General features: G+C 31.3%; 1 protein-coding gene across 2 annotated transcripts in view; it reads left to right on the top strand.

The window, feature by feature from the left end:
* LOC142328089 (uncharacterized) overlaps positions 1 to 15,867 on the top strand; it is an 87,299-nt gene that overhangs the window by 38,178 nt on the left and 33,254 nt on the right. For both annotated transcript variants that reach the window (XR_012757184.1, XM_075371578.1), the window contains exon 4: positions 12,306 to 12,425. Coding sequence is in view for 1 of the 2 variants with exons in the window: in XM_075371578.1 (XP_075227693.1) it covers positions 12,306 to 12,425 (120 nt within the window). In the remaining variant the exon portion in view is untranslated. The remainder of the gene's footprint in view (positions 1 to 12,305; positions 12,426 to 15,867) is intronic.

A 15,867-nucleotide genomic window follows, 5' to 3' on the forward strand; every position in this document is an offset into this window, starting at 1 on the left:
AGTGGATGCCAGAAAAGAATTAATAATGATTGACATTTAGATCCACAATCTAACCCAGTGGCATACCTAGTAACTATGTCTCTTTCTGGCTTTTATTATTTCACTTTGTTAGCAATGAAATAGATATAATTAAAGTAAAATAAAATAAAATAAATAAATAAAATAGATGCTTTTTTAAAGTAATTAATAAACATATAAAACAACTATTGTTTTTGAAATGAAAGAGCTTTATCTACAAAATTCTAGTGTGGAAAGAAATTTAAAATGATCTTTTTAAATCATATGAAATTTGATAGGTTACAAGCAAATGACAAATTTGCAAATATATTTTGTAAAAATGATAGATAAAATGTTATTCTGTTCAAGAATGGTCTTTAATTCTCTACATCATCTTAATATATTAATGTTTGGGATCAGTCAAGACAATTTTATTTGACTTAACAATTGATTAAAATAACCAACAAATTTCATAACAATAACAGTCTATCAAAATATAAATGTTATGTTAACCTATTAGGCATAAATATTTACTTTAAGAGCTGTTTTTAATTTGGGTTTTTCAATCAAAAGGTATAATCCTTTTTACAAAAAGTATGTGTTATGCTGTAAGTGCAACATGGTTGAATAGCTTATTGTATTGCTAGGCCCATTTTCTAAGCGTTTGCAAATTTTTTACTCGTATGATATTTTTTAACAAAAATTATTTACACATTTCTTTAGTAAATTTCCTACCCTTCTAATTGAACAGTTCATTGAAATAAAATTTAAATTTACAATGTTATTTAGGAAAAAATTATTAGTATATTGATTTTTAACAAATGGTACTTAGACAAACTCTTTGGATTTTTATTCTGGCCACTTTATATTTCTCAAATTTTTTTTTATAGAAATTTTTGTAAAAAATGTCTTAATTGCAGTCTACTGTTATTTCTGGTGTAGATTTTTAATGTCAGTATTAATTTGACATTTTTTAAACAGAATTTAAGTTTTTAAATATTTTTTCAGAAATATTTACAATTTGCAACAGCTGTGAACAAACTGTTTCTAATGTGTCAGAAAATAAGGCACAATGTTAGCAGTCATCAGGTGTCTTTTATCATCATCATTTGCACTGTCATATTTTCTTTCTGTGTTTTTTGGTTATATAGTGGTAATACCTTAAATTTTTTTTAGATCAGTCTGTTCTTTTGTTGATCATCAGTTGGTATTTTAATCTTCAGATGTTACATTATTTGGAACTATGGTTATTACTTGTACAGATCACTCTGATTTCTTAACTAATTTATGGCATCCTGTGAATTTTAAATCAGTCTCATCTTTATCAGTTATTTTTCCACCATTTCATAATTTTGAATTCTACAAATCATCACAGAAATTATGTCTCGTAAACTTAGAGTTTGCAATGAAATCTTACTACCCGAGTAGTTATGAGTTAAAAGAGACTAAAGATCGGTTCTGTCATACAGTAGATGTTCAATTCATCATTTTTTAATTTACTAGTAACATTACACATGGTGCAGTTGTTATAATTTCAATTGAAAATTTGTTTTCATTACTCATTACAAACTGTAAATTTATTAGCCATTCATTTATTATTTTCACCTGGCCAACTTAAAATGATGCAGCTTACTGGATTTTTCAACAACTTTATTTTCAATTTTTCACTACCAACAGTATTGCAACAAAAAAACACGGGTAAATTTTTTTTTTTTTTTACATTTCTTACCTCCTTATATTTATAAAGATTTAACTAAATTTGTTTGTTCATCACATCTGAATAGTTTGAAAAATTATGTCTTACTATTGATGGATGATTTGTTGTTTTTACTATTTTGTAGTTTATTCTGAAGTCTTCTCCTTCATATTCAGGTATAAGTTATATTGTGTAGAATGACCTCAACCTTGATAAAATTAACTATTTAAGTTTGTCATAGGTAAGAAAATTCGAATATATTTTACATACAAAATGCGTTGCTTTTTTGCATGGTATGATAGTTAGGCGAGTTTTATAAAAAAATTGTTTGAATTATTATTGGGAGCTTTGAATTGCTAGGATTGCTATATACATACTGTAGTTTTAACTCGGTTCGTAAATAAGAGGTTTTGTAGCATTAATAATAGATTTTCTTTATATTTGAATAAAGTTTTAATTTTTTTTTTTAATTTAAAAAAAAGATTGATTAATAGATTTTGTACTTTCTTCTTACTTAACCCATTGGCTTATTAATTTTGTCCATTAAAATAATCTCTGAAAAGAATACCATATACCATTTTCTGTTATTAAAAAAAAATTTAAATTAAAGATTTAATAGTTATAAAGAGAAGTCATGTAAAAAGATTATTATGTTTTTCAAGAAATTTTTTTTACCTATTCATTTTGTTAACCCACTTTCCCATTAATTATATTTAGTTTATTTCTTACAACAATTAATTGTAATTTGGAAAGATAGATAATCTTTTGTAAAAAATGAATTTTTAAACACTTAAATCATAGATAAACCTATGCAAAGTACTAATAAAGAAATAGGTAAAACAGTGTGTGGGTACACCAATTAATATTGCTTTAATGAAACAGTTTAATCAAATTATGTTATGAAGTACTTTACATTTATTAGCAATTAATTAAGTAGTTGGAAAGATGGAAAAATCATTTATACCATTTATATTTTCTTACATTTAGTGTTTGAAAGTATGTTACTTGTGTAATTAATTTAAAAAGCATATAATTGGTAGATTCAATGAAATTTATGCTTGTATTAAAATGCCGAGTTAAATTTTGTCAAAATAGTTAAGAGCCTGTTTGAGTTCACAAAAAACAAATTACATTCATCAAAGTAAGCAAATGGGTTAAATAATACTTTAGTAATAGTTCCAAGGTTTCTGTCATTACTAACATAGAATATGTATGTATGCACATTAGTAGTTTTCTATATTATTTATTAGTTGGTTTAAAAATAAGCAGTTGTTTTTTATTTTAGCAGTTTTTGGTAATAAAAAAGTGCTTAAATTTTTTATGTTGGCTTTATTTTGTTACTTGATTGCTAGTGTTTATAGAAAAATTTATCATTAAATATTTTTCGGTGGGATTTATTATTTTACTGGTATCTAATAACTTTTAACATACTTCAATAATTCATAATAATTAATTATTCTGTAATTAAAAGTAGTTACTTCATTTACTATTTGAGAACTTTCTGCTTAATCTTTCATATTTTCTTCTTCCCTCCCTCCTTCTTCCAATTAAATTTGTTTTTATTTCTATGTACTAACTAAATGTTAATAATTTTTTGTTGGTAATGATTAACATAGTATAGTCATTAGGATTCTGTTCCTTTGTGTTTCTAAACCCATTTCTACTGGATTCACTTTTTTAAATCAAGGTTTAAAGAGAGTCAGCTGATATATATTTACGTATTCTAACTTATCATTTGAGTTAAGCAGAAGTATTGTCACTCTTTAATCATCATTAAACCGGTTCTCTGATTTTACTTAGTTCATACATCAAATCCAGGTTCAGAATGCAATACATTTTAATAACGTGTGTGTGAACTGTTTCAAAACAGTGAATTTGGCTGCACCCACTGTTTAGTTTCCTGTTAACAATTGCATAATATCCTAGTTATCAGTTCAGTTGTAGCCATTTCAAAAACTATTAAAATTGTAATTAAATTTTTTTTGAAAAGTTTCTGTAAATTTTTAAAGCTAATTTTATTTTTTATAGCTGTCAACCATGTTCAGAAATTTAAGTTAGTGAAATGTTAATTTTTTTTTTTTACTTCATATTTCTGTATCATAATATTTTAAAAACATCATATATACAACATGTTCTAATTTTTATATAATTTCAAACTATAAAAAATTACTACAAAAGCCTGTTTAGAAATTTTAATTGATTTATTTTGAAATTTTGTTACGGCATTTAGATATTTTGTCAGTTATTTTAGTTTATTGTCAATTAATTAAAATTAGAATTTTCAGAGGTCCTCCTCATTATTTATGGACCCCTTAGTGAATATTGGGTAAAAATATTTAAATAAAAATAAAGTAGCAGGAATGAAAGTGAATATATCACATCTGGTTTATATAAACTAATTGATGTGAATGTAGACAAAACATGCATGAATTATTGCATTTTAAACCATTGGTTGCAAACAGTGTGTTGCTAGTAACTACATTGTTATTATTAAAACATGAAGAAATCATTTTATTTTTGGTTTTTACTTATGTATTATTTATGGGTAATGATTTCTATACTAATTACTGTGAGAAAGAACAGCATTTATTTTTCCCATAAGATTATATAGTTAATTAGTGCAGCTACTTCCATATTGATAATTATTCTGATAATCTGGTTTATTCTTAATATAACACAAGATTATACACAATGCAATCTCATATAAAATAAGTAGAATCTATTTTATTCTCACCTAGTGTAATCTTATTACATTTGTTTCCTGTATTAGCTAAAACTTTGAATTATATTGACTATATTTGAACATTATATCTTATAAAAAAAAGATTCTTTTACATCATACTTTGATTAAGAAGAATGTAGTTTTTAGATGTTAAAATAAACATTTGTGATTCATAATTGTGGGATGAAAAGTAGAAGATAAATGGAAATTTAGAAACCAAATCTCTTGTTATTTTTGTACCAAATACTTGGAATAGATCGATTTATCTGTATGACTGCTTAAATTTTAAAAAGCTTATTTTTTCATCTTAAATATCTGAAAAACTTATTCCATATAAATTCTTTATATTTATAAATTTTAACTAGCTTTGTAGTAAAGGAGTCAGTTTTCTAATTCAATAAGGTCTTCCTATACACATATTTATTTGCAATTTTAGAATTAAAACCAGAATGTGTTGTCATCAGCCTTATGGGTGTTATACTTCGTAAACTGGATGTCCATGATAATAGTATTTTGTTTGGTGTAGAGTTTCATTTAACATTACATCTCAAGAATTAAATTAGTCTGAATCCTGATAAGACTCTTCTTAAACTTTCCGTTCCAGTAATATTCACTATGATTAAAATAGCTGCTTTTATCAACCATATTTTTTAAATAAATTTGTAAATTAATTCACCATTTACATTTTTGTTAGAATAAATTAATTAAATAGCTAGATAAGCTTTTATCTTGTACATAAATTGTTTTATTAATATCAAAATTCACATATAGTCACGAGCACATTTCCAGAAGTTCCTTTAAACATCCATAAATTGTTGTATTAACTGGTTTAATGTTGTAGGATCGAGTTAAATAGTTTGATTGCACTAATACTCAGTAATTATGATCAAAATTATATTAACCCCCTCTGTGATATTTATGACAAGTTTTATAAGACAAAAAAAAAGTTTTGGTCATAATTCTTTTAGCTGATGACTGAGGTGTATTAGTGTTGTCATTTAATTCCTCTACATACTGTTGCCATTGGTCTTTCATATTGGCTTGCTCTCTTAATATTTAGTATACAAATTAAAAACTACCAATATGAAAAATACAGTAATAATGTAATATAATATAGTTGTTATACAATAATTTCTGCTCATAATATCAGTTAATCATTGAAATAAGTGAATAATTCAGAAAATTTATTTCTAAAAGTCTCCTAATTTTTTTGTTATGTAACAAGCAAACAAATTATTCTTTAATGTTAAAAAGCTTTATTATTACTATGTAAAGAAGGTTTTAAAAGAAAATATTTCGTTAAAGAAAGAATATGTAAATGTTGTCATCCGTTCAGTCGTGTCCGACCTTCAGCAATTCTATGGAGAAGTTTTCTACATTTGTTTCTGTCATTGACTGCTTCTTTCAGCTGTTTCATAGCCATGCTTGTGTCAGCTTTGATTGTATCAATCCAACTGGTCTTTTGGCAGCCAGATCTCCTTTTGCTGCTGATCCAGCAATTATTTTACTAATAAATTTGACCGCATGACTTTTGGCTGAATTATTTTGCCTTCAAGGAACATGGTTGGTTTGACCCACTTTAAAAACTGCTTTGTTGATAATTTTTGGTGTCCATGGTATTTGTTGCATTCTTCTGTATCACCACAGTTTGAAAGCAATTCTTCTTCTATCTTCTTTTTTCAGGGTCCAACTTTCACATCCATAGATTGTTATGGGGAAGATGATGGTATGGACTAGCCGGAATATAGTACCAAGACAAATCTTTATTTTTCCAGATTTGTTTCATACTTAACTTTGTTTTCCTGCCCAATGTTATTCTTCATCTGATTTCTGGGCTGCACCCACCATTTCGTGTAATCATGGATCCAAGAAAGATAAAATCATTAATGCACTCGATGTCTTTATTATTAATCGTGTCTTTGATGTTTTTTCCAGTAGTTTTCATGATTTGTTCTTTTTGACATTGAGGTTTAGGCCCATTTTTTCACTTTCTTCCTTCAATCTTTTTTTTCAGTGTCTTCAGATCATGTTCTGATTCAGCTAGAAACTTTGTGTCATCTGTGTAGTGGTGATTATTGATGTTGCAACCTCCAATTCTGACTCTGATCTTAGATCCTTCCAAGTTTAACTTTTGCATAATTATCTCTGCATAAATGTTGAAGAGAAAGATGCAGCCCTGTTTGACTCCTTGGTGCCAACTTTGAAGCAATCAGTATCTCCATATACTATTCAAACTGTGGCCTCCTGGTTGGTATATAATGCTCTGATGGCATGAGTTAAGTGTAATGGCACTCCCAGTTCATGTAAGCCGTCCTACAACTTTTTGTGATAAACACCATCAAATGCTTTGGAATAATCGCCATAGCATAGATAGATTGCCTTCTGATATTCGTGGGTCTTGTCCGGAATCCAATGCAACTTTTCATTGTGGCCATGGATGCCACAACCACATTGAAAACCAGCCTGGACATCTGGTAGCTGAGCATCAATGGTTGATTTGAGATGGTTCTAGATGACCTTCAATGAGATCTTACTCACATGGGAGGTCAAGAGGCTATAGTCCACTAGTTTGAGCAGATACAAGCGTCATCTTTCTCTAGTAATGGGATGAAAACATCTTTTCTAATCAGTTGGCCATGTACCAGTTTTCCAGATTTTTTGACACAATGCTGCGATATAATAGGTCTGAGCAGTTTTACTGGAGTAGTGTCTATGCCAAGGAGCCTTGTTATTTGGGAACTGTTCCAGAGCCCAAATTATTTCTTCTAATACTGATTGTTCCAATTCATATGAGGTATTTATTGCTGGTGACTGAGGCGTGTTAGTGTTTGCATATAATTCCTCTACATACTATTGGTATTGGCTTGCTCAGTTAAGTCTTTCCTGTTGTTATCCTTGATGGTCTTTCTGTGAGTAGTGAAAGAGTTTTTGACTTGTCTTACTTGAGCAAAGAGACCTCTGGTGTGGCCTCTAATAAACTCCTCTTCCAGCTGCTTGGATCGTTGCACTCAATATACTTCCTTGTCTTTTCTAGTGGCATGCTGAAAATCAGCATTTAGTCTCCTGGATTCATCTCTATTGCCAACAGCTTTTGCTGCTCTTCATTTTTCAGCAATTTTAATTGTTTCTGGTGTCAACCATTTGGATCTTTTTTCCCACTTTTTGTATGGTATATATTCTAGAGTGGCTTCTGTGACATTAGATTGGAATTCTTGTCGTAACTCCTCAGGAACCTTCTCATCAGTATTAAGCAGCTTGAACTTGTTTTTCACTTCTATGTCATGTTGGCAGAATTTTGGTGACATCAAACCTTGGAGGAGCATTTTTCTTGCTATTACATACCTTGACTTTCAACTTGGTCACCAGTAGCTTGTGATCGAGCCACAATCCGCTCCAGGGAACGTTTTTACTGCTAGAACGGAGCTCCGCCATCACTGACTGCATAAGATGAAATCGATCTGATTACGATATATGCTATCGGGGGATGTCCAGGTGTATAAACGCCATTATGGCTGCTTAAAGAGGGTGTTAGTGATTGTCAATTGTGTTCTTGGCAGAACTGGACTAGTCTGTTGCCAACTTCATTTCGTTGACCTAACCCAAACCTGCTACAGATACCCTGGTCCTGTTGGGTTCCAACTTTGGCATTAAAATACCCAATAATGTATATAATGTCCTTTTTAGGCACCTGTTCCAGTATTTTGTGTACTTTCATATAAAAATCTTCAATTTCATCTTCATCGGCAGCTGTGGGTACTTGTAAAATAGCTGTGTTCATAGGCCTCCCGTGGATTCGAATGGTCATAACCTGGTTGTTAACTATTGTATAACTTTTCACAGCACAAGCTGTTAGCTTATCTCCACGATGAAGGCCACACCATTTCTTTTGATGCTGTCATGACCAGTACAGTAGATAGTGAAGTCATCAGAGATAAAATGGCCTGTCTGTCCAGATTAGTTCACGCAAATCGAGTAGATTGATATTAAGTCAGGTCATTTCTGATTTCACAATTTCATTCTGTTATTTCACATACCCCATGTTGCAAGCCTTTTGATTTTATTTTGGCTCAAGGCTCCACATTCTTCATGGGCTATATCAGTGGCTGGGTGCCCAGGAAGGTTTCTCCCACCCATGTCATAAATGCTCAAATGAGTACTGGTGGAAAACTGACTCCCTTCCCCAGTTGCTTGTTTGGTACTTGGTGGCCTAGGGTCCTACCACTCCATACCATATTTGAAATCGTTGAAGTACCTTCCATAGAACTTTCTTGGCAAGAATAACGGGGTGGGTTGCCATATTCTTCCCCATGCCCCTTAATTGGCTTCACAGTTCACCCCCTCACCACACTGGGGAATGCAATGGGACTTTGAGGGGGTAATTATATGTAAATATAATAATTTTTTTATGATGGGCAGTAAATATAAATAAGTAAACAATTTTTGTAAATTAATAATATATTACACCTTGCTATTTTCAACAAAGCACATTAATGGAAATTTAAAATTAGCTATGCACAACTTTATAATCTCACTGTATTATCCTTATAAGTCTACAAGTATATTCATAAAGTATTTCTTGTTGAGCTTGTCTGTAAATTAGAGGTCGTAAAATCTGTTTTTCACAATCTTAAAAATTTCCTCTGTATACTTTTAAATTACTGATATTTTAAAATTATTGAAATGTGATTATTCATTGAGATTTACTTTGGAAAATTTGTGAATAGTTATTCCTGAAATATCTTATACAAGGGCTGTGTTTTTTCAACCTCTGATGGGGCTTTTATGTGTTGCATAACAAAATGATTTTATTACTAAAAGTTGAGTAGTATCTAATTTATTTTTCTAAATAATTGCCAAAATGATTGAGACATTTGTCGTATTGGGAGATCAACTTTCTGATGCCCTCTTCAAAGAAGTTTGCCACAAGTGAGGTAAAGTATATCTTGACAGCCTCCTGAAGTTCTTCGTTGGTGGCAAAGTGTTATCCACCCAACCATGCCTTCAATTCTTGAAAGAGGTGAAAATCACTAGGTGCTAGGTCTGGACTATACAGTGGATGGTCAAAAACATCCCACTTGAATTGTTTGAGGTCTTGCATTATATTGGCACAGTGCGGTCATGGATCAAAATCATGTCAGACTAGAACATGTCTCTTCGTTTGTTCTGGATTGCTGTGTGGAGGCGATGTAAAGATTCATAATAAAGTTCCTTTGTTATTGTCGTCCTCTGCTGCATAAAATCCACCAACAAGACACCTTTATGGTCCCAAGAAACTGCAGCCATTGTTTTCCTGTTGCTCAGTGTCTGTTTGAGTTTTTTCAGCTTGTTTGGAAAAGTGTGCATCCACTGCTTAGATTGTTCTTTGGTTTCAGAATTGTCGTACTGGATCCAAGTCTCATTGCCAGTAATGATAGATTTAAAAACTCTTTCCCCTCTTTATTGTAATGTGTGAGAAACATTAAGGCTGATGCCATTTGTTGTGTTTTGTGATCGTCACTCAACATTTTTGGATCCAACGTGCATACTGTTTGACGTAGGTTACCATAAACTGTATCCTTGAGAGAAGTCCTTGAAATATCTGGGATTTTTTCAGAAAGTTCACTTATCATAAACATCCATTTGTCACAGACAAAATCATCAACACGCTCAACCAGGCATACAGTAATGTCAGACTTGTGTCCTTGCCCTTTGTCATTCTTTAAATTTCCTACACCATTCCCGTACACTACCATCACTCATAAAGTTTTCACCATTCACTACATTCCCATACACTACCATCACTCATAAAGTTTTCACCATACACTAGGCTCATTCTGCAATGGATTTCAGCAGCACTACATCCTTCTACTTGCAGAAAACGTATCACACTTTGTAACTCACACTTGGCAGGAGCATTGATTGTAGCAGCCATGTTCAATTGCCTGTAGCTCGGCTCAGACTGATCCAATGGACCCGGCAATGAAAGAGGTTGTGATGGGGGGGGGGGGCAGCACAATTGCACATGCACAGACCTGGCTCCCGCCTATCTCTTGTTTACTTAGATGCATGAGCAGAGGCTGAAAAAAAAATACAGCCCTTGTATATTGTTTTCAGTCTATTGTAAACCTCAGATTTATTTTATGTTAATTATTACAATTATGCAAATAAACATATAAAACAGTTTTCAAATATCCAGTCTTTCTTAATGAAAACATATAAAATTAAATTTATAATGACATAATTACATAATACACGGTACTCATATTTTAACCAGGAAGCTGTACTTTTTTCTTGAAGTTTGTTGTATGATTACTTCTGTAAATTATGTGTGTAATGAAATTATTTTTTAATATTTGCTTTTGTTATTGTTGACTGATGACGGCCATAAGTTTTTAATACTGTGGAAAATTTCTACAAAAGAGTTGATCGTGCTAATACTTGAATTCAATTGAATCCATGTTGAAATGGGCATCACTGTACCTTGATGTGTTCTGTCATATTGTACTTTTCCGGTCTTGCATTCTAGTTATACTTGTGGTCTATTGGGCTGTTGGAATCTAACAGTTTAAGTGTAATAATGAATCCTTCATAAATCGGAATAAACGACAGATCTATCCTCGGTGTTGGTTTTGTTGGCATCCTTTATACCAAAGGGACTGACAAGAATAATTTTCAGTAAGGATTTTTTTCTCTATCTTCAAATTCCATCGAATGTCCACTTCTGTGGAAGCACATGTTCATTATTATTTAAATATTTGTAACATGCTTTCATTAACTATGAAATAGCTAATTTCTTCTTCTTTTTTTTTTTTTTGAGAGCTGTTGCTGTATACTGATATGAGCATGTTTCTCACATATACAGTGATATGTACGGTTCAACTATTCAACTATCATTCACACACTTAAGTTGATGTCATCTCTTTACTTAAGCTCTAAATGAAAAGCTGCCCTTAGAAATTGAATGTAATATCAAAAGTGTATAGTTTTTGATAAATATATAGTATACTATAAATTATTGTACAGTTTTACGGGTTCCTGTTAATGAACAGTACTCATAACTAACTGAATAAATTCTGTCTTACATAAACTATTGAATCTGTAATCATAATGCAGTTCATGTAGAATAAGGTATAATTTTTCTTAATAACTCAGATTGTAAAAATAACTGATAAATTTATTTCTGTAAATACATTTTTCCTGCTGTAATTTCAGATAAATGACGCATGTAGTATTATTATAAACCAGACAGTCACTGATGGAACTTGGGTGTTTTTACATTTATAAAAAACTAATCTTGCCACACAATTTATAGTTAACAGGCATAAGTACTGCGATTCATCAACTAATATTGCTTTACTGGCTCTTAGAGAACAGATTGGTGACGGACATGCCATGAGATTATAAATTTACTGTTAGCTCCGTTGCTGTGGCATGTAGTTTTTTCAGTAGTCAGTTGGAAGTCAGTTTTTGAATAACCCTTGATCAAAATAATATTATCATTAAATGAAGAAACAATGCAGGAAATAAAAAACAAGTAATTTTATTTTTAGCTGAAATCTTTTTGTTTTAGAAAACAAAGTGAAACATTTTTTGCTATAAAGCATGCAAATGTTTCACTAGGAATAACTGGTACAATAAGGTTAAAACTATTTTTAATTTCATTGATTTTGTTATTCATCTTCGATTAATAATGTGTATAGAGATTTTTAAAGACACTATTTTTATATTTTTGTTAATTTTAAAAACATATGTCATAATTTGTTATTATTCCACTTCTTTCCTTTATTCCTGAACTGTTACTGTACCAACTCCTTTACTACTAAATATAAAGAAGGAATAAAATCCATCCAACAAATTTTGTAGTGAAGTAGTTGTTTATATTTTAATGTGTGTATTTTCTTTCTGTTACAGTCCTCTGTTGCATTATTTGATATGGTGGAATACTATGAAGCAGCTATTCGTCTTAATATATCTGGAAATCATAGCATTGGAATACAAGGGTGGCAAGCTTGCTCCCGGATGATAAAAAGAGTAATTATTTTTTTTTTCTGCAGAATGGTAGTAGTTTTTTCTTGTAGTTTTGTTACTATTGATTATATTAATGGTAGTACATTTTAATTGCAATAAAATTAAAATCTTTTTGTCTTGATTTTTATTGGTTAATTACTGGTTGATTATGGAGTATTATGTAGTAATCCCAAAAAGTACCTTTTCCTTGAGTTAAGGATTGAACAATTATTGCATTTTTCCAGTTTTTTTACAATAAAAACCGAATTGGAGAATAAGGGGTTAATTATTTCCACTTTATTTTACTTTTCTGGCTAATATTGCAGATTGTTTAAAAAGTATTATCCCCTTTTTTTGGCATTTTAAAGTTCATGAGTAAAAAGACTAAAGATTTTTATCACAGAGTCCTATATCTGTGTATGCATGATTGCATATGTGCTAGTATCATTATCATAAATAAATATTAGCATAAAGATATAAGTTTCTGGTGGTTTGTAATTATCTAAATCTAAGTATGAATAACCATTATGTTGTGCATTTCAGGAAAGAAGAGCAAAACAATGCTTGGAGAAAAGTAATAATCCCAACTTTTAGCAATATTATCTACCTGGATGTAATATTACTAATGGATTGGAAAGTATCCAGATCGTTAAAGAAATCAAACAAAAATTTTCTCATGAAAAATTAATCTATAAGTATTTTGTATGGTGATTTCAAATATTACAGCAGGTTTTTTCTTATATTTACGGTTTTTATATGGCAAGTTGTTTAAATTTGAAAGTAAAATTTATTCTCATGCGTTATAAAATATTTTTTGTGTTCTATAAACTGGCAGTTGGTAAATTTCTTGGTAGTTTGCTTGTGAAATATCTTTTGCAAGTGTGCAGTAATAGTCATCTATTCAATTTATCACTTATTGCAAGGAATTTCCCCTTATAATTTGAAATGCAGCACTCTTTGTCAGAGTTTTTTTTATACATTTTTTAACAAGTGCCAGTTTGTTTCATACTTATTTGAAACTTTGTTGAGTTTTAACTAAACTTGTTTTTTTCTACACTAATCTTAAAAGTTCTTTTTTTTTTAAATCGGTAGAAATTACAACAAATTGTGGATTAAAAGTAGCCAATTCTCACAGAAGTTCCATAACTAACATTTCATTTGCTATTAGTCAATGGGAATGGCGATTAGGGGGCTTGTATTTGAAAGTCATTTGCTGTAGGCCTTTTCTGCAGCCACTGGACGGGAAACAGAGTCCCTGAATTAGTATCTCCTCCTCCAGCCTGACAAGAAGGATGTGGCTCTTCAGGCTCTGACATCCTTAGCTGGGAGTACTTAGTAGGATAGGTCTCCACCTATAGAACTAGTAATGAGAAAAAGGGATTAGTGATAAGGTAAAAGGAAAAATGGTAAAAAAAATATACCGATCACACTAGTTTGCCATCTTTTCAAGGACCCAAACATCTCATAACTTTTTTAATATATTAAATTAAAAAATGTTGTAAAGCTTTAAAAATACAGCTTTATCATCTGTTGTTTAATTATTTAGAATAAAAAATTGATTATGTCAACCCTCAGTAAAGATGGGATTTTTTTGTACTGACTTGTTTTTAATAGAAATAATAGTTGCACAATTTCAGTTACAATGGGATGGAAAAAGAGTTGTGAAAGAATTTTTTTGTTAAAACAATTTAAGTATCTTGGCCATCTGTCAGAAAGGAGTTTAGTTTGCTTTGCACTGTTGCAAGGTGAAACAGGTCTTCAGACATGTATAATGTCTTCAATCTGTTCTATGCTTATCTAAACATACTCTATTTCAATGAGGTTATGGAATGCTGAATTTGCCATATTGCAAAAAAATATTTAAAAAATGAGCACAGTTACCATTTGTAATTTATCATAATTTTTAAAAGTTTTCTTCAAATACATTAAAGTTTAGAAAAAAGCTGACAACATATTTGTAGGACTTTCCTGTCACATGGTTAAAGCTGTATTTTGGGAAAGTTCTACTACTGGGGTTGTTTCTGATGCACGGCTTGCACACACAAAGCCTTATTAAAAATATTTATTATTTTATTTAAATGTAGAATTTTTTTGTTTATTTAATTCAGTAATTGAAACTAAAGCACACACACATACTGTATTTAATTTGCACAGATGTGGCGGTACTAGCGGTGACAGTCGGCACTGACTAAACTAATAATTTCACAACTTACATAGAACAAAGTTTGCTTGTACAGTTGGCAGACTGGTGTAGCCATGAGGCTTAACACACCAAGTACTGAGTCAAAACCCAGCCAGACCAAGTTACTTTTTTACAATTTAAATATTATTCATTTATTTAATTCTACTGTTCACCTGTTATGTAAGCGGGGTTCTTAAGGGAACTAGGTCTAAATTTCGCTGTGTTAAACTTTTAGTGGGAAAGTTTTGCTAAAGTGGTAGTTTAGCTCGGATCTGAGACATTCGATAATTAGCTCTTTAAAGTTAGTGCTAGGCATTCTGCGGTTAGGCTTCTATCTTAGTTCCTGAGGGCGACGTGGTAGCTGCAGGTGTCCGTTATCTTCATTCTGAAGGCATAAACACGTAAAACTATCTCGGGGTGAATTTTACCGATGCAGATGTCCCTCGGGGCATCTGCATCGGTGGCATCTCTGCGGGGCCTGAACTGAAAAAAGCTGTGGTGCGCAATCAGTTTGAGGGCGAGAAGACGTCCTCCGTTAAAGCCACTACTGGCTAGGAACGGAGGGGGTGGTGTAGCGACCGGACACCGCTACGAGGTGGGATCTTCTCCCCTCGGAGGAGAATCGAGATGTTCACCTGTGATGTCACACTGTAATATATGATAACAGTATTTTTTTGGATGGGGATGCGATTTTGTAAAAATTGTTATTTTTTAATTGTTAACAAACATGCCTAAGAAAAATATGACCTTAATTAGGTGAAATCTTGAGATTCTGAGAATGACCTTGCCCTACAGCCTTACCCCCTTGTCCTTTTAAGTTGAAAATTTAATGGCGTCAATGTTCCATACATAGAGGTATTCTGATCAAGTTTGGTAAAAATCGGTCCAGTATTTCTGGAGATACATAGGGTGATTTAGAGGCCAACACTGAACATACACATGTACATATGAACATTAACATCTGGAAAATTTCCATCCGGTTTTTTGGGTTCTTTAGTTGTCAAAACATAAAGATCTGGTGTAAACCACATATGCCCAAATTGGACTGATTATAATACTTTTTTTCTAGAGCTACAGTGCTATCTAGCTGGGAAAGTAAAAGAGCAAGGTATTATGGTATAATATATTCGGTCTTTCCATGAAGTAGTTTGTAGAATATAACTCCTCAAAGTGAGATTTTTCTTTCATGATGGATGTTTGTTGGCTAATTTCATATAATTTGCATTCTGTGGGCTAATGACTCTAGTAGCTGATTTCTTAAAAGTACTGTAAAAAATTTTTTAG

This window comes from Lycorma delicatula, chromosome 7 (genome assembly GCF_047948215.1).
Source record: "Lycorma delicatula isolate Av1 chromosome 7, ASM4794821v1, whole genome shotgun sequence".
NCBI classification, from domain to species: domain Eukaryota; kingdom Metazoa; phylum Arthropoda; class Insecta; order Hemiptera; family Fulgoridae; genus Lycorma; species Lycorma delicatula.